The 19,329-nt window shown below is 42.6% G+C and overlaps 1 protein-coding gene across 1 annotated transcript; it reads left to right on the forward strand.

The window, feature by feature from the left end:
* The first annotated feature begins 531 nt into the window (after positions 1 to 531).
* hat1 (histone acetyltransferase 1) lies at positions 532 to 17,681 on the forward strand. The gene is made up of 11 exons (XM_080838746.1): positions 532 to 578; positions 1,251 to 1,322; positions 1,502 to 1,577; positions 3,726 to 3,846; positions 6,594 to 6,773; positions 7,854 to 7,975; positions 8,614 to 8,718; positions 9,422 to 9,528; positions 12,473 to 12,624; positions 13,983 to 14,099; positions 17,071 to 17,681. The coding sequence occupies exons 1-11, from the start codon at positions 572 to 574 to the stop codon at positions 17,236 to 17,238; spliced, it is 1,227 nt and encodes a 408-aa protein (XP_080694872.1). The 5' UTR covers positions 532 to 571; the 3' UTR covers positions 17,239 to 17,681.
* Positions 17,682 to 19,329: the final 1,648 nt, after the last annotated feature.

Below are 19,329 nucleotides of genomic sequence, written 5' to 3' on the forward strand. Positions count from 1 at the left end.
CCTTGTTTTTTGGCTATGCCATGACATTTTGAAATGTGCCACTTGAATGGTTATCACATTAGCCTACACAATAGCAAGATGAGGACTACTACTACTTTTTTTTACTACTGAGCACCAAAAGCCACTGTTCATAGTAAACAATAATAATGTTGCTTTAGGGCTTTAAGACAGTTAAATTGGTGTGTTTTTTACACGGATTCACTCTTGTAGCATTGACCATAGAAACATAAAGGACATAAATCTATACATGTCTACACAACTGATTTGGGAGTGTAGGCCTAGCTGGTCTTTCCGGCTCTTTATATTCCCAAGCACTAATCATTTAAACATACATTGTTTTCCTCTTAAAAGCGAGTATGTATGATGACTTATAACATTCAAAGAAACGTTACTGGATTTTACGGTAGCATTCTCAATAATAGATTTTTTTAAATCACGAAAGGCATCGTTAAGTTTACGATTTCTTTTGCCGCTGACGTAGACACGACGGAAACACGTGGGTAAACAGGAAGTGTCTTTGCATTTCGCGGGCACCGTGGAACGACGCGCTGTGTTGGTGTTGTGGAAAGAAATGGCGGGTAAGTCTGGCTATTATATCAGTGACAGTTATTGGCAATGCCAGTATTGTGTGTGTGTTTGCTCCAACTATTCTAGAGGAATACGTTACGTTTTATACTTACAGTTAGTTTCTCCCCAGAGTTGTTTTAGGGGGCTATGTTGTTATTCTTCAAGCTAGCATGATGGTGTATGTAGCATAGCCACCACTGTTGCGACTAGCTATTCGCCTTAGTATCACTTGAGTTCGCTGGATTGACCATAATTTAGGAACCCTTAATTTAGCTCTGTCAAATTACGCTGTCAGGTTTACCACCTATTATAAAGTCCAGCTAATAACATCTGCTTCGTGAGTGAGATTGCTGGTGTTAACATTTGCTATCAGCTAACGTGGCGCTCAGCAGCTGTGTAGTGTTTCGTTATCTAATATTAGCCTTCGCTAAATTGCCCTCACGTATAATTTGTCAAGAGAATCCGATGTTCAACACCCTTGCGTGCGACTATCGGTAGCTTAACTACTTACCTGTACATAATCGATGTATTAGTTGGACAAGTCGTACTTTCTGACAGCTGTGCTTAAGCAATGTTAGCTGGCCATGTAGCTTACTCGCTAGTTACTGTGTTGTGGTAACTGCATGGGTCAGCTCTAGGCTAAACCACCGTTTTTTTAAGGACATGTTAATACCATTCCACAGGTGTGAACGCAATGGAAAAGAAGTTGGCGGAGTACAAGTGTGATACCAACGAGGCAATATGTTTGAAGCTAGGTAACTGGTGATGAATGCCCCCACACAATAACTAAAATGCAACTCTTTGGTCTGTGGATTCCATTAGCTACAATATTCATTTGTTCTTTTGTTGTAGAAGTCATATCTGAACCATGTGATGACATTACTATTCCTCTGATGATTCAGGTCTGTTAAGTGTTCAATGTTTTGTCATATAGTTCGGTTTCCAGAGGATGTAGATGACGAAGGCACATCATTCCATCCCGAATACAGCCACCAACTCTATGGAGATGAGTGAGTTCTTCGATAAATATAAAGGTTGCAAAGGGGCGGGACATTTACGAATACTTTCTGGAAACATTCCATGTGAAGTCAAGTTCAGGAATTTTGACAAGTTTGTCAATTTTTGTATGTGCAAAAGTTAGCCTATAACAGGGAATTTAAATGTAGTTGAAAACAAGACTAAGCAGGCCTAGTTCAGCTGGCCCCTGGATGCATCTAGTCGGGAACATTGTCTGCCAGAAACCCTATGATTTTCTGTTGTTTTTGAAAGCCTTTGTCATTACCTAGCTCAGGGGTCTGGAACCTTTTTGCCTGGAGAGCCACTTTTACCATTTATTTATTTATTTGTATCTCAGAAGAGCCACAAAAAGAAGGTTAAAAGAAAAAAGTTTGGATATTTAACTAGAAGTTACTTTTATTCAAAATAATGTTTTAAAATATATTTTCTACTAGTTTTAAAAGTTATGGTAGCCTACTAGTAACTTGAAATGTAAATAGTAATGGGAAATGACAGAAGTTAACAACGTTACAAAGTCACAAGACATGACGTTAACAACACAACACTCAAAATTGAACATTAGGCCTTCCAGAGATTAATATGACTGGGTGCTGCGTAGACTTGCTGATGGCTTTGTAGTTTGGCACAAATACAGTGAGGTGAAGTTTCATGCAAGCATTGAGGCTTTAATCATTTATACACGGGCACAGGTTCGTCGAAAGATTTCTCACATGCATCAGTGGAACAAACATGGTTAACACATTAATACTAACACATTGCAATTTGCGATATGTAAAGGACAGTTCATTCCAAGTTTTTTAGAATCAGTTTGTCTTTGGATGGAAGCTTTCCCATGTCAGTCCACTTGTGCTTGCTCGCAAGCTGTGCTCACTGACGTGCGATTCCTACCAGCTGATGGTTCAGTGATTTGAACTTGCCCCCCCCCCAGATATCAGACAAGGTGAGGTCGGCAACCTCTCAAAATCGGCAATAGAAACGGGGATGCACGATACGTTTTTTTTTTCTTTTCGACATTTTCCTCTTAGCCTATAAACTTTAACAATGAAAGTTTTCTCGTTGAAGGAAATGTAGGGAAATCTGTGATTTTGTTTGATATTGGCATGGCAACCAGCGCAAATGGAACAATATTGTGCATGCTATAGTTACGGAGTCAATTGAGGTGGAAAGTTAAATTAAACTCAGATATACCTACGTATTTGCCACGAAGGCTTGTTTTTTTAATATAAGTAGTATTGACTGTTATTTTAGGCCTAGGCTGTTCCCTTTATAACACGTTTTTTCCCGTATTTTTCTAAAACCCATTTCGTCCGAGAGCCCCGGCCGTCAGCTAAAGAGCCAGTAGGGTTCTCGACCCATGACCTAGCATATTGATTACTTGTTACTCTGAAGCCATGTTCATTTTAATACCAAGTTTATTTGTATATAGTTGGCTAACCTTTTACAGCAATGAGAGTAGGATGTATGTATGTCCACACAAAAGCACACCTTTACCTTAATTACTCGAGTGTTGGGGTCCATCATAAAAAAGCACGAGTTGGCAGACTGCAAATTAAAGGCTGAGCAATAAAAACGTCATTCAAAACTCTTTTTTAAAGATCTATGGAATGCATCACACACTGTAAAGGACTTTGCAACCAGACATGATCAAATGCGTCAAATAAAAGTCTGAAGTCCTCTTGTCTGGGAATCAATCCGTTATCGATTGACAACGTAAACAGGTGACTTAATTAATAGTCCACAGGAACAAACTAAATTTCAAGTGTATTCTTGTTAATTCCCATGGAAAGTTTCCAGCTTTGAATATTCCTGAAATTTCCTGCAACCCTAATAAATATACTGCTGTTCAGGCGTTCCTTCAGTGGTTCATGAATTAAACTTTTTGTGATTTGTCTGTGTCATCCAATCAAGACAGAGAAGTCTATATATTTATGAAGCTGGCCTCTAAATATTGGAGGGGTAATGTTTAACATTATTATGTCTTTGGAAATGATGTCTGCAGGCTCATGGCCTGTGTTAATCCTTAGGATTCTAATGTGTGCTACCCTTTGTTCTAAACACAATGGTGGAACATGACTGTTAAATAATTGCAAGTATAACCAATTTCCTCAGGTAGAATATACAATTTTTTTTTCTTCCCACAGCGAGGTGGCTTTTGGGTACAAAGGACTTCAGATTCAACTGTACTACAGTGCCGGCAACTTGACAACGCTCTTCAAAGTGAAATACTCCTCAAAGGTCACAGAGAAATTCGATTGTGTTCAGGTAATAAGTTTAAACCAAATACTTGAACATGGTTTCCTGTGAAGTAGTAGGTTGGGAAATGAGCTGTGTCTGTGAACTGTGTTTGGCCTCATGTAGGACTAACACTATAGTCACTTCTGGTATAGTTAAAAATCCTTTAAGTCATTGCTCAGATCAAGCCCAGTGTCAAAGGTACAGCCAAGGATCCAAAAATAGTAAAAGCTTTGCACTTTTGTATTAAATCGATCAATTGTGACATCATATCATTATAGTTTTTATTACAGTCTGTGAGCTTCTATCACTTAATTTTTTCACAGTGCAGAGAGATGTAGAAAACACACATGCAGTATATGTGCTGCAGACTGTTTGTATAAATGTGATCATCCTTACATAGTTTAATTACGTGTTTTGTGGTCATTGAAGCCTTCAGAGTCCTTACCACGCAGCACATAGTTACTAGGGGCAAATTCACCTGCAGATCAGTTTTCAAAGTGATGTGTGTTTGTGTGAGTAGTCATGTGTGAATATGCATATACATGCAGGTGTGTGTGTGTGTATGTTGTGTTCATGTTGTTTGGCTGTGGTACAGCTGGTGAAATGCGTTTCCTGAAGGGGGGGTTGGCTGGCCAGAGTTCAATCCGCAGCTGCCTCTCTGTGAGGGGAAGCTGCAGTCAGAGATCAGCACCACTCAGAGCACCGGGTAAACATGCAGGCAGGGCCCAGCCCTGGTGGCCTGGGGTGAACACAGAGGGTTTGCACCCGCCTCCCCTCCCCCTCCTCTGCGCTGCTCCCCACCCCCCCACCCCATACTGAGGGTTCAGATACTCCCATGAAACAGAAGAGGGCATCAGACAGGTGGAGAGAGCGCAACAAAGTAAAGCTGGGGTTTCTCACCGATTTTGTTCTACCATGTTGCTATTTTTATGGTTCCCTGAATCTAGAGTTTGAACTTTGTCTATTAGACATAATTTTCACTGACCATTAGAAATAAAAAAAAAATATATTAAACTGTTACATCCAAGGTATCACAGTGGACCAAACAAATATAACAAATGAACTGATGAAAAGTAAATGGCCAGGAGAAGGACAGTCAAAATGGCATAATGGTTCCAAAACAACAAAACTAGTTAAGACAAGAACCAAATCAAAGCGCTGAATTAGCAGGGCTTAGGCTTTTCCATGCATTTTTAAACAGATCTTTGTTTAAATCAAACAAGCTTTGTGTTCAGCATTAAAACTGCCATTGTCTGCGCCCCTACTACAGATAATATCCCATTCCAAAACGGACAAAACACCCTCTGAAGGCGCATTGTGAGCTAATATCATCTTGGAATAATGCCCCCCTTTGTGGGAAGATTGTGCAATTTGTACATGGCATATAGGAAAGATCTCGAGCAATATGACTTGTTTGTCCTTGGCCTTTTATGTACATCCCTTATCCCTCTGCCATGCAGTTGAACAATTACAATGGTGAAGTGGCATTCAGCTGCAGGTGCATCACTTCCAGTTGGATATTAGCTGATGTCTGAAAGGAGGGGAATTAGCAGCATGTTGCACTAGCCCCTTTTGTGGGGCATTTTGTTCAGGCCTTCTTCATTTCCCTGTTTTGAATGGCGAGCAGCAAGGGTCTGGGCACAAAACTGCTGCCTATCACACATGTAAATGGTGTGAAAGGGCTGCTTAGCAAGTTAATACAAAGTGTTCTCATGTCAATCCCGCTGGAAATGGATACAATGCAAACATTACAGCTGAACTCACCCGCACATTCTGCTGGGTAAAAACATTCAAAGGGTGTGGTGGGGGCCAAGGCTTGAGCGGGGGGGGGGGGGAGGGTGTCCATTGTCCGCCACGTCTCTTTGAATCGCGGGGGCAGATTCATTTGATTGAGTTCACTCGCCAGGATTAGTGGAGAGGAGGCTATTATTGATGCCCGGGGTTTTGTTAAGTTGAGATCAATTCATTAAATTTTATTGCCCAGTGAGAAGTAGAAATGCATTATTGTGGGGGGACTTCATCAAATATTCATGGTTTAAGATAAGTAGTAAATGTATTGAATTAAGTGGTCTTTCAGCCAGGGTAGAAGGGGGGGAGGGTGGCCTCCGTCTCTTCTCAGCTGACAGTCTTAATTGCCTAATGGCCTTCCTTTCTGCCCCACAAAAATATGTATTCTTTCAGTGTAATTCCACGTGCTCTGTGTCAATCAGCGCCTGAAGTATACCTTAATGACGGAACAATGGTAACATATTATGTTACGTCTCCTTTGTGATTGCATGTGCCGCCGTGGTTAGTCCGGGTGCAGAAGTTGCGCCGGTCTCTCCCTTCCAGACGGCCTGATTGCTACATTGATTCTTTGCTCTTTTATAAAGATGCTCATGGAACCTTGTAAAGCTTTGAATTTACTGTGTCTGTCTTTTTTTTGGCCCTCTTCTCTTGTTAAACAAGTGCCCATGATTAGCCCTATTGTGTTAATTATCTTTAAGGGTGGTTCTTGGCACCCGCTTGCCATGGGATATTCAGCAGAAGGTCTTGGCAAAGCCTTAAAGGTTTGTTTAGAATCTTTTATTGCTGTCGTTGTGCCTAGGCCGTGGGTGCCGGTGAGCGATGACCCACTAATACATATTGGTGCTGTCAGACCCCTTCCTTTCAAATGATCACCCCAAGTCAAAGTAGTTTTATTATGTTTTTATTGGAACTGAGCTAGCATTTCAAGGGAAGAAACTTTGTAAGAAAACTTGCTTACGTGAGTCTGTGTTCTTGTGTGTTCCTAGCCGGATGACGTGGAGGGAAAGATCCGTGAAATCATCCCGCAGGGATTCTGCGCTAATACGGACGACTTCATCTCGCTGCTGGAGAAGGAGGCCAACTTTAAGCCATTTGGCAACCTGATCCACACATACAGCATCCACAATGAGGAGGCTGGAGAGGACATCACATATCAGATCCATAAAGTATGAATCGTCTATCAGATCCATGACGTATGTCACAAATGTGCTATTCAAATACATCAGAATTGAATAAGGCCTACCAGCCACCTAGTTCAGTGTTAGCTAATGTAATAACACAAATGTGTTGGAATGGCTTGTAGCAGTTCTCAACCTTTATATCTGCTGGACTGCAATCCGCTGGTAACTAGGTCAGTCTAGCCAGACCACATGGTTTTTATAATGTTATAATACAATATAGGTTGTCATTTATATCATGGAAGCCACATTTGAAAGCGGCTAACTATTTTCCAAAAATCGGGATCAGTTTTGTAATTCTTACCATTTAGACCTTCTAAATGTTTCGTTATTGCATTCTCTATCACACTGGAAAGCACAACCACCTGTGCACCATCGCTCATGCCGACATTACTTACTTTTTTTTCTTTTTTATGGCATATGCAAAAAGTATTCTCAAAACAAGAACAATTTTCTTAAACCATGGCATCTTACATCCATACCACAATTATGTATGCGGGGTGAAGTCAGTTTTATAATAGACTGCACTGGACAGTAGGTTGGAGATCCACTGGTTTGCAGATTAGTACTGGTTGCCTGATGTGTTTTTAATAAAAATAATTATTATACATCCCTTTTGAACACAGAGCAGTCTGAAGTTATATTCACCAGACCCGGCACAGTATGCTCCTGCCATTGAGTTTTGGTTGCTTCTAAAAGTCTACTATTTCAGTATATTTTTGTTGGTTATATTTCTGTTTCCAGCAGCTACATAACTCACAGCAAGCACTCTAGAAAGAGCCATGCAACACAATGAAAGATTGGGTGTATTTACAGGATTCAGTTGTAGTTACCGTTGCCTTAGTTTGAAAATGAAAATAGTATTCAAATAATTAATTTTCTACTGACAATTTCACATAGCACCCATTGTGCCAAAGCCATTTAGAGGTTAAAACAAACAGTGAAATTTGCCATGCCATTCTTTTTCATTTGAAAGGGGACATCCCATTGTGGTCTCCCATCATGTATCCTGCTAATGCTAATGCTAATAGATACTGTGTTGCTCCGTGTGTGGCCTCGACCCCGCAGGTGGAACTGGCCAGCTCTGCGTTCCGCGAGTACCACGGGCGGCTGCAGACCTTCCTCATGTGGTTCATCGAGACGGCCAGCTTCATCGACGTGGATGATGACCGCTGGGACTTCTTCCTGGTGTGAGTGTCTCCTCCTGGCCAGTCAACCCCCCCCCCCCCCCATGCCCCCCTCCCACTGCCACCCCCCACATTCCCTGGACAGAGCCCAGTGGCTCTCTTTGTGGCGCTAGTGCCCAATTACCAGGTCGCTTTAATTATCCCTCCCCCTCCTCCGCTTAGAGGTGAATTGTTGATCTGCCGAGAGCACCCCCTTTTGTGCCCGGGCCACTTTTCATTTTTTTGCCCCATTTTTGTGCCGGGCCGGCGGGCTGAATTGAATACTGTTGTCTTTTGAAACGCTGAATGGAATCTCAAACAGTAAAAAGAGCCTCTGCTAGTGTTTTCTTTTGCTTGGCACCTATTAATCCTGACAATGGACAAATGGACTGAAGTGATTTGGAGAGGCTAGACACCCCCACCCCCTTCCTCCCCCCCCTCCTCATCCACCCTCCACCCCCCCCTCCTACCCTAAGTTGCAGTGCTCCAATTAAGTGCATAATGCATTCAGCCCATAGCAGGTGTACCAATTGGGTCTGCAAGCTTGCAGCATGCTGACACTGGAAACCGGGGCAGTAGAATGGTGAAGGGGGGGTAAAATGGACTCCACATGGGCAGTGTGCCTGTAATTGACCTGCTTTGCTTGTGTGTTTCATCTGCAGATTTGAGAAGTACAATAAGGACGGGGAGACTCTCTTCGCGACTGTTGGCTACATGACAGTTTATAATTACTACGTGTACCCAGACAAAACCCGACCACGTGTAAGGTAATTGCCAGGGAAGCACGTGCCTTTTTCCTTTTGTGCCGTAAAAGGGAGAAAGGCAAGAGTAAATTATACATTTCTGTCTTCCTTGTCCTGAAATGTTCCAAATTACCGTCTTATATGTCCAATAAACCAGCCTCATTTTGTCACGGCAATGATGATAAAGTAATCAACATCTTTTTACAAAAATAATAAAACAAGTAGTATTGTTTAGGTTTTTTTTTTGCAATGTCTAGGATCCTTTGATAGGCATGCAATTGTAACTTTTCATTAAGCCAGCTCCAGACAAATGAATTGAGTGTGGCCTTTGATGATAATTGAATAGCTTTGCCCCACAGTGTGTTCTTGTGTGTCAGCACACAGTCACACACACTTGGGAGGGATGAAAGCAAACTGGTCATCAGCTTTTTGCGCTGTGAAAAATATTTCCATCTCTTTCTGCTTGATGTCTATGACTAAAGCAGACACTGGGAAATGGGACCTGATGGGCCTGGCTTCTTTTGTCTGTTCCTGTGCACCTTGATATTTAGTGCAGGGCCGCTATGAAGCTGTTAAGAGTACCCAGCCTCAAGAGAAGTGTGTCCCATCAGTGCTGGAGTTAGTGGACCGGTGCTCTGGAGCAGAGGTCAGGAAGGCTGCTCTTTCATGTCTTTGTGTGTGTGTGTGTGTGTGTGTGTGTGTGTGTATGTGTGTCCTCTCTCAACAGCCAAATGCTGATCCTACCCCCATTCCAGGGAGAGGGCCATGGAGCCCAGCTGCTGGAGACTGTGCACAGGTTTTATTGCAACTCCCCAAAAGTGCAGGACATCACAGGTGGGTGGTGTGTGTGTGTGTGTAAAGGGGGAAGTATGCTTCCATGGACGTGGGTGATTCAAATTATGCCACTAGGATGGTCCACGGAACATGAACGCGTTGATTGTGCATGTGCATGCAAGTTTTAAAGGACTGGCTCATAGTCAAGAGATAACGAGCTCCATTTCCGCTTTTTATTTATTTAACATCTTGCAGTACAGATGCACAATGTCATTAGTGTGGTTGCTCCCTGGGAATACATCTACTGGGCAACCACTGATAAAATAGTTTAGTTTCATTCATGCTTGAATCTTAGCTCAGTAGATTACCAGCAATGGCATTTTAAGATGAGTAGCCATCACTATTTAGATAGAAGAGTAAACTGTTATGAAGGGCAGAGAACACTAAATATTCTTTGCTGTAGATTCACATGATGTAGAGATTGTACATGGCTTAAACAGAAGAATTGAATCTAAAAGGTAGTTTTCCTGTTGTGGATGTCCTGTTCATGATTTGAAAAGTATGATCATTTTTTTTATGATTTAAGTAACACCTCTAACGTGATGGTTAAGAAGCCATTGTCAAACTCGCGCTAAGAAAGTCTCGCTAAGACGTCTGTTCATGTTTTCCTCCCCTCCGGCTGAAACTGGGTGCGTGGTTGGGCTGGAGGTTTCCTGTGGCGGGGCGGTTGTTGACCGTAGAATTAGGGCCTCCTCGGACCCGCTGGCCACAGAGCTCTCAGACGAGAGTCAGAGTGGGGGTCGAATGTATGCAAATTGCGAGCTCTTTTCCAGCAGAAATGTGCTTGCCACATGCTGACACAATCACACTCTCAACAATGGGGCAATTATTATGATTTTTTTTTTTACTCTCCCTCCGCTCCCTCTTCTTGCGTCAGGACTCAGCGCAGGCAAATAAGCCTTCAGCAAGACTCAAACGCTGAATGGTTTTGCACTTCTTCACTCGTATGTCAAAAGAAAAGCTTTTCAAAGAAAAACCTTACCTGTTTTTTTTATTCCCCTTTTGATAACCGTCTTTGTTAGTGTGCTTGCCCGAAGGGAAGCACAGTATTGTTATCGTCAAGTTTTCTTTATTTATTTATTTATTTATTCCGTACGTTTTTCTTGCAGCTAACTACTCCTCGCCCGATTGAGCTAGAGACGCCATTCAAACACCAAAACGTTCGGCCCGATCCGGTGCAAGCTGCTATGACTTTTCGTGGCGGTACCCCATGCCACTCCTTTTTTATCCCTCTTTTTCATCCCCTTTTTTCTCCATAGACTTGCATGGCAGCGGTCTCTGCCATTATGACGTCATAATAGGGTCATTAAACTGGCTTGCAGCTGTGCTTCTCACAGACACCGCCAAATCTAAGGAACCGCATTTTCTCTGTCCCTCTCAATTCAACTTTGAAAAAGAATAAGAGGAACCGTATTTCTCTGTCCCTCTCAATTCAACTTTGAGAAAGAATAAGAGTAACTACAGTTTCTAACCTAGCTACCGTATTTCCACTTCGTTAAGGTGAGTTGAATGGCAGCATTTTCAGTGTACTGACTGACATTTTAATGGAAACTGATAGTTAGCCGTAGCAGCTAACATATAAATTAACGTTACGTTAACGTTGGAGACGCCATTTTCCTTAATTCAAGTTGTGAAGTAAACCTTTGAAGTAATTCATGAATTTAGTTGTGTATATAGTGAGCTAAGGCTTGTATTCCCACTACGGTAACGTTAGCTGTGTTAAGCAGAGCTATCCTAGCTGTGTTAAGCAGCTGTAACATCTGAGTACGGGGCTAAAGGCTAACTAACACTACGTAACGGGAGTATCCACTGGCAGTTTCAGCTAGCCGTAACGGGGGATCATTTTCCTTAATTCAAGTTGTTAAGTAAACCTGTGAAGTAATTCATGAATTTAGTTGTGTGTATATAGTGAGCTAAGGCTTGTATTCCTACTACGGTAACGTGAGCTATCGTGGCTGTGCGGGGCTATGCAAAAGTTGCTTATACTGAAAGAATGGTTAACTTGTTGTGGCCGATAGCGTGAGTTAACATTAACCCGTGTCCTGGGAGTAATGATTCATGAGAGACCTTGAATCATTAGGTTAACTGAAAAACGTTTGAAACTAAGAAGGATAACTATGACTAAATGTGACCAAAACTAATATGCACTGAATCTAAAATAGCTGCTGAATCTAAAATAGCTGCCAAAATGAACACTGAGATGTATTAATTTTGGCAGCTATTTTAGATTCAGTCTTAAGACAAAAATGCATATTAGTTTTAGTCACATTTAGTCATAGTTATCCTTCTTAGTTTCAGAAGAGGTTTTTCATGGTTGCTAGCTCTAATCAGATGTACTATAGGCTTATAAGAGAAGACTAACTTTTTATGCCAACGAACACCAATAACTAGAACTAATTTGACAGACTATAAACCAATGTGATACACGTGCTCTCTAGCTATACAGTAAAAGTGTTGCTTACGTTTGATACTAGACCTACAGTCTAACTCTAACTGCATTAAGTCTAACATATAGGCCTATCTTACAATAAACTTTAAGTAAAGCTGGCTATGTAACCGCATTCATTCCAATATTGTTGCAGAGATGTTTCCTTTTACCAAATAGCAATTTCAACAATTCACTTAGCTCAGTAAGTCAGTATAACGAAACTCTGAGATACCCTCATATGTCTAAATGTCAGTGGAGCCAAAATATAATGGTTGAGCTTGGTTGCTTGCTAAAATATATTGGAAGAAGGCCCCACTACACTGATTGAGTAGATGTAAATACATGTTAATTCATAGGCACTTGTTCTCTCTGTCACAGAGCAAGCACACTCTCGCAGTTCGTTCACGAAACGCATTCTAGTTAAATATGTGGATGCACGGTCTAGGGAGCTCGGCTGTGCTAAATGGTCTGAGTACAGTGTTTTTCTCCCCCCCCCCCCCCCCCCAACCCCTTCAGCGGAGGACCCGTCGGAGAACTACGTGAAGCTGCGCGACTTTGTCCTGGTGAAGCTGTGCCAAGCGCTGCAGTCTTTCTCCACCGACAAGATCCTCCTGGGCTTCAGCGAGGACATGGCCACCGAGGCGCAGGAGAAATTAAAGATAAACAAGGTAGTTTACCGCAGGGAACACACACACCTACACACACACACACACCTACACACACACACACACCTACACACACACCTACACACACACCTACACACACACACCTACACACACACCTACACACACACACACACACACACCTACACACACACCTACACACCTACACACACACACACACACACACCTACACACACACACCTACACACACACACCTACACGCACACACCTACACACACGCACACACCTACACACACGCACACACCTACACACGCACACACCTACACACGCACACACCTACACACGCACACACCTACACACACACCTACACACACACACCTACACACACGCACACACCTACACACGCACACACCTACACACCTACACACGCACACACCTACACACACACCTACACACACACACACACCTACACACACACACACACACACCTACACACACACACCTACACACACACACACACACACCTACACACACCTACACACGCACACACCTACACACGCACACACCTACACACACACCTACACACACACACACACACACACCTACACACACACACACACCTACACACACACACACACCTACACACACGCACACACCTACACACGCACACACCTACACACGCACACGCACACACCTACACACACACACACCTACACACACACACACCTACACACGCACACACCTACACAAGGCAAACAAGGTCCTAAAGTTGTTAGGTCTGTAAAAAAGTAGATTGATTGATTTATTTATTTATTTATTTATTTATTTAGGCCTTTTCTCCTTGCCATGTCCCCATCCTCCACTGGGCCATCACACTCCCATGCTCAGGCCTCTCTCCTGAGGAGCGCTGGCCATTAGAGCCGGAAGCCCACCCCGTGCATTCACCTTAAAGTGGCCTCCGCGCGATTTTCTGCCTCCACACACTTAGGGCACTATTTAGCCGTCCCAATTATATCACAGGTCCCCTGGGCCCCTCTTGTTTGTTGGTGATTATCACAGCCTGATGTCCGTAACATGGGAGGATAAATTGAATGTATTTCATGTGTGTGTGTGTGTGTGTGTCTGTGTGTGTGTCTGTGTGAGTGTGTGTGTGTGTGTGTGTGTGTGTGTGTGTGTGTGTGTGTGTGTGTGTCTGTCTGTCTGTCTGTCTGTCTGTCTGTCTTGTATACTTCAACATGTGCACAGTGTTGAGCTGTGCATTGACTGCTGTTGCGCACACACACACACACCGGCAAACACACACACACACACACATCTTTAGCACTTCATGCTCATAAGCGTTTATGGAGACTGGTTGTCATGTGTGACGGTCTATTTCTTTCTCTTGTCTTTCCTCAAATCAGAAACACGCTAGACGGGTGTACGAGATCTTGCGCCTGCGAGCAACAGACATGAGCAATGAAGAGGTGGCCAGAGCATATCGACTGGAGGTCAAAAAGCGGTTATTTGGACCCTACAAGGTATGTAGTGTTTTGTCTCAGAAACAAAAGTAGCTGAATGCACACAAGCTGGATTAATAGTGTCTTGTCCGTTGAAACCTTGGTCTGGAGACATCAACCACTATCTACTGCTTCCAAAATGTCCACATGGTTTTTAGTTATTGTGGAGTGTTTCTGAAGAGCATGTTGAAACAAATCCTTTTTAAACAGACCCTGAGAAAACCCTGATATGTGCATTTCTGACGTACAGAAAGCGCCTATATAAGGTATATAAGCCCCTGTATGGTAATGCCAGATGCGATTTCTAAAGTTCAGTTGTGTCAAGGCCCCTGTGTGTGTGGTTTTCCAGATCCGACATCATGCCCCATGTTTTAAGCTGGCCTCTACATCAGCCGAGCAGCTTCCAAACGTGTACAGCTGCTAAATGCTCTGTGTGGTTTTTATCTCATTAAAAGAAATAAATTATTCATCTTTCCCCCCTCAAAAGGAGGAAACCTGGTGGAAAGCTGAGGCTCAGTCTTGGCTCTACAATGGGTCACACCAGGGAGGCAGTGGATGCTACCAAGGGACTTGTTTCCATTCAAGCCCAGGCCATTATTTAGGATTTGCATCTCATTGCGCTAAGTAATTTAGCGCGAGGAATGTGTCTGCCAGTGCAGCGCAGTGCAGCCCACCCTGTACATGCTGCCAGTGGGGAGACCCTGTGCACAGCACCGAGTCCCCAGCCACTCGCTAAACTGCTGCCAGTGCACCACTCAAGCCTGGTGTTCCGTTTAGCTTTGGGTGCAGTTGTGCTGTTGGGAGTTATTTAGATTTGTTTGTTTGTTTTGTGTTGTGTTTTTATGTCATGCTATTACATTTGTTACTGTATGGAGAAGGTTGCAGGTTAAGTTTAGTCTGTATCTATTTACACAACATACCATATGTAATCTCTTTTTTTATTTTTATAAATAGCCCATGTCCCCTCAAACCGTCTTTATTATTTTGTTTTAAAATATATCCCTGATACCCTTGAACAAACTGATTTTTTACGCAGTCCTGAATTATCTCTGTTTTGTCTGCAGTGCAGCTATTGACCTGATTTGAAAGTCTTCAGCATAAACGGTGCACTCTGCAACATAGTTGTGCTCTTTGAGAAACTTCAACGTTTCAGTTCCAAAAATTCAACATGTGGTCCTTCTCTGACGACTCCTTCAGAGCAACAGATCAGGTCGACACTAACCAGCGGAGAATTGTTGACAGCAGCCTAACCACATTTTGAAAAGCAAGGGGGAAAATCTGGGGTTGAGGGGATTTTGGGGGGGCGGTAGGATGGAGAAGGAATTGCCTGAGAGAGCGGAGTGGAGGATCTGGTGTCCAGATGCAGCTTTTTCTCCGAGGGAGGTTTGGCCAGTAGTTAGATGCTAGAGCTCCCCTTTCTTTGTGAATGTGTTGGCGATTACATGTTTCCGCCCAGCTCTGGGTTTTCTCCCTATTTGGTGTGTGTGTCTGTGTGTGTGTGTCTGTGTGTGTGTGTTTGTGTGAGTCTGTGTGTGTGTGCGCGCGCGCGCACGCGGATGTGTATGGGGCTGTTTTGCATGTACTGCCGTGGGACATACGAGTGAGGAATCTTGGTCTGTAGCCAAAGCTTTTCAGCACTCTTGCCGACTCAATTACAGCGTTCCCCACGTCACTTCTTTTTCTTTCTCTCTCTCTCTCTCTCTCCCTCTCTCTGTCTCTCTCTTTCTTTCTTTCTCTCTCACACATGCTCTCTCTTTCTCACTCTCTCTGTCTCTCTCTCACTTTTTCTTTCCTTCTCTCTGTCACACATGCCCTCTCTTTCTCTCTCTCTTTTTCCTGGCTTTCTCTCTCCCTCCCTGCGACTGGGACAGCCTAAAGCTGTAATGAAATACAGGGATGTCTGAATGCTGCAGAAGGAAGGCTTCCATTTGTTGTTTCCCGATGTTAGTAACACGGTGCATTTATAGATGTTAGTAACGCAGATGCATTTATAGATGTTAGTAACACGGGTGCATTTATAGATGTTAGTAACACGGGTGTAGTTATAGATGTTAGTAACACGGGTGCATTTATAGATGTTAGTAACTCAGATGCATTTATAGTTGTTAGTAACACGGGAGCATTTATAGATGTTAGTAACTCGGGAGCATTTATAGATGTTAGTAACACCGGGGGCATTTATAGATGTTAGTAACACGGGTGCATTTATAGATGTTAGTAACTCGGGTGCATTTATAGATGTTAGTAACTAGGGTGCATTTATAGATGTTAGTAACACGGGTGCATTTATAGACGTTAGTAACACGGGTGTAGTTATAGATGTTAGTAACTCGGTGCATTTATAGATGTTAGTAACTCAGGTGCATTTATAGATGTTAGTAACTCAGGTGCATTTATAGACGTTAGTAACACGGGTGTAGTTATAGATGTTAGTAACTCGGTGCATTTATAGATGTTAGTAACTCAGGTGCATTTATAGATGTTAGTAACACCGGGTGCATTTATAGATGTTAGTAACACGGGTGTAGTTATAGATGTTAGTAACTCGGTGCATTTATAGATGTTAGTAACTCAGGTGCATTTATAGATGTTACTTACACCGGGTGCATTTATAGATGTTAGTAACACGAGTGCATTTATAGATGTTAGTAACTCAGGTGCATTTATAGATGTTAGTAACACCGGGTGCATTTATAGATGTTAGTAACACGGGTGTAGTTATAGATGTTAGTAACACGGGTACATTTATAGACGTTAGTAACACGGGTGCATTTATAGACGTTAGTAACACGGGTGTAGTTATAGATGTTAGTAACACGGGTACATTTATAGACGTTAGTAACACGGGTGCATTTATAGATGTTAGTAACTAGGGTGCATTTATGGTAAATATTCTTTGTGTTTCCCCTCTGTGGCCATCAATGTTTTTGATGTATACCCCTGCAGTCCAACATTAATAAGTGTGTGTGTGTGTGTGTGTGTGTGCGTGCAGAAAAACCAGAGGGAGCTGACCAAAATGAGGAAGTGTCTGCGGCCAGAGGAGCTGGCGTCCCAGGTGAGCCAGATGGACGTCCAGCTGCAGCACGAGGAGCTGGAGCGAGGCTACCAGGACGTGCTGGGAGACTACCGCAGGATCATCGAGCGGCTGGCGCGGGCCTGAGCCTCACCCACACCACACCACCCCACCCCCAGACCTGGAGCTCACACACACACACTCACACACACACACACGGATACACAACCTTATGTTCTTTACTTATCGATTATGACTGCTGTGTGTGTGTGTGTGTATAGCAGTGGACTTACTCCCTACAGTGGGAGAGAGGACTTTTCCCCCGTGTCCCTCGTGTCGTCACTTGCTGTGTGACATTTCTGTGATTTGGTACGTCATCTACAGGCCATAGTCACACATCATAGACATCTCAGCCCTCTCAGGATAAATCAAACAAAAGAAACAAACAATTTACTTTTTGTAGTATGTGAGAACCAGAAAGTATTTCTTTTTTTTCAGAGTATATGTGGTAAAGCTCTTTTCCTCTCTTGTGAAGACGAGTAGATTTTGATGCACTTCATATTGAAAATAAAAAAATGTTTTGTACATTTGCTCTGTGAAGTATTTTTTTTTTCACAATCATTTTTAGGGCTATTCTAAAACTCAGGCAAGGCAATTTATCTCCTGCATGTGAGCTTGCACCAAAGGCGTGTAAAAGATATCTGGTCCTCCCTGTAACTGCTTTTAAACTCATTCCACCTTCCAGTTCTGCAAAGCTCTTGGCAAGACTCATCTTTGACCAGCAGATGCTGTGTAAAGGGCAGTGGGGTGGACCCCAATAACTGCCTCAAAACCGCTCTCGTGGTATTGGTAGGCATGGGCTAAAAAAACAAGGGTATACCAATGGCAAGAAAATCTGTTCTGTCTGATGAGCGATCATTCATTTCGTTTTGTAAGCCATAGTTAACCAAATCAATTTACATTACAATTTCTTTTTGTGCACCCTCTTGTGGCTAATGTAACTTGTGATTGCGCAGTGTTGAGTGTTTCGCTAATGACCGTTATGCCTATCAATTTAAAACCTCTTTGCCATTGCACAGGCCACTTATACTGATCATTGTGGTGAATAACCATCTCTGCTGGTACTTTTACACATTGTAGTTAAAAAATTAAGGTCTCTGAGTTAATTTTCATTTTTCCTCCACTTCAGATGTAACACATAGAACCCAGGATACTTGACCAGTCTGATATTAATTGAATCCACTTATGTCCCTCTGGCCTCTTCGCCTTCTTTGGCTTTATTTCTCCATGGTGGAATAGCTCTTTAGTATGTGTGACGTATGAACAGTGGAATAGCTCTTTAGTAAGTACAGTATGAACAGTGGGACAGCTCTTTAGTAAGTGTACCGGATGAACAGTCATTCCTCCATGGTGGAACAGCTCTTTAGTTAGTGTACCGTATGAACAGTCATTCCTCCATGTTAGAACAGCTCTTTAGTAAGTGTACTGTATGAACAGTGGAATATCTCTTTAGTAAGTGTACCGTATGAACAGTGGAATATCTCTTTAGTTAGTGTACCGTATGAACAGTGGAATAGCTCTTCAGTAAGTGTACCGTATGAACAGTCATTCCTCCATGGTGGAATAGCTCTTCAGTAAGTGGAACGTATTCACAGTGGAACAGCTCTTTAGTAAGTGTGATGTATGAACAGTGGATGGAATGTATCCACTGCTTTTTCTTCATTTCTTTTTTTTCTTGAAATTCATTTCATGATAATCTACTGGAACCACCCCCTCTAATGGAAGAGTATTGAGTACTTTTGCTTTTCTGCTCTTTTCCCTTGTAATATGGAATGTATGTATTGTGCAGGAGCACAAAAGGTAATGAGAGGGTTCTTTTTTTTTTTTTTTTTAAGAAACAGTCCAACAGTAGAAGGAAGAACATGGAGTGTTCTTTTGGAGCCAGCCAAAAGGCACACAGGAGTCCTGGCAGATATTTCATGAATCTCTTTGGCAGCTGTAGCCATGTTCCAGCACATGTCCGATGACCTCGGGAGCAGCTCTGCTCATGGGCGAAGATTTATAAACCGAATTATAAATTCAAACTAGAAAATGCATTTCCTGAAGGAAATACCAGTGCATGAAATGCAAAGGTTAAGAAAGGAAGAAGAAAAGAAAGAAGAGTGAAAGAAGGAAAGAAGAAAGGAAAGAAGAGTGTAAGAAGGAAAGAAGAGTGAAGAAAGGAAAGAAAAGTGGAAG

This window comes from Sprattus sprattus, assembly GCF_963457725.1.
Source record: "Sprattus sprattus genome assembly, chromosome: 5".
NCBI classification, from domain to species: Eukaryota; Metazoa; Chordata; class Actinopteri; order Clupeiformes; family Clupeidae; genus Sprattus; species Sprattus sprattus.

What these genes read in the sequence shown, in the direction of transcription:
- hat1 (XM_080838746.1), top strand. An exon ending in AGAAATTCGATTGTGTTCAG is followed by an intron (nt 3,847 to 6,593) that starts GTAATAAGTTTA and finishes GTGTGTTCCTAG; the next exon opens with CCGGATGACGTGGAGGGAAA. An exon ending in TCACATATCAGATCCATAAA is followed by an intron (nt 6,774 to 7,853) that starts GTATGAATCGTC and finishes TCGACCCCGCAG; the next exon opens with GTGGAACTGGCCAGCTCTGC.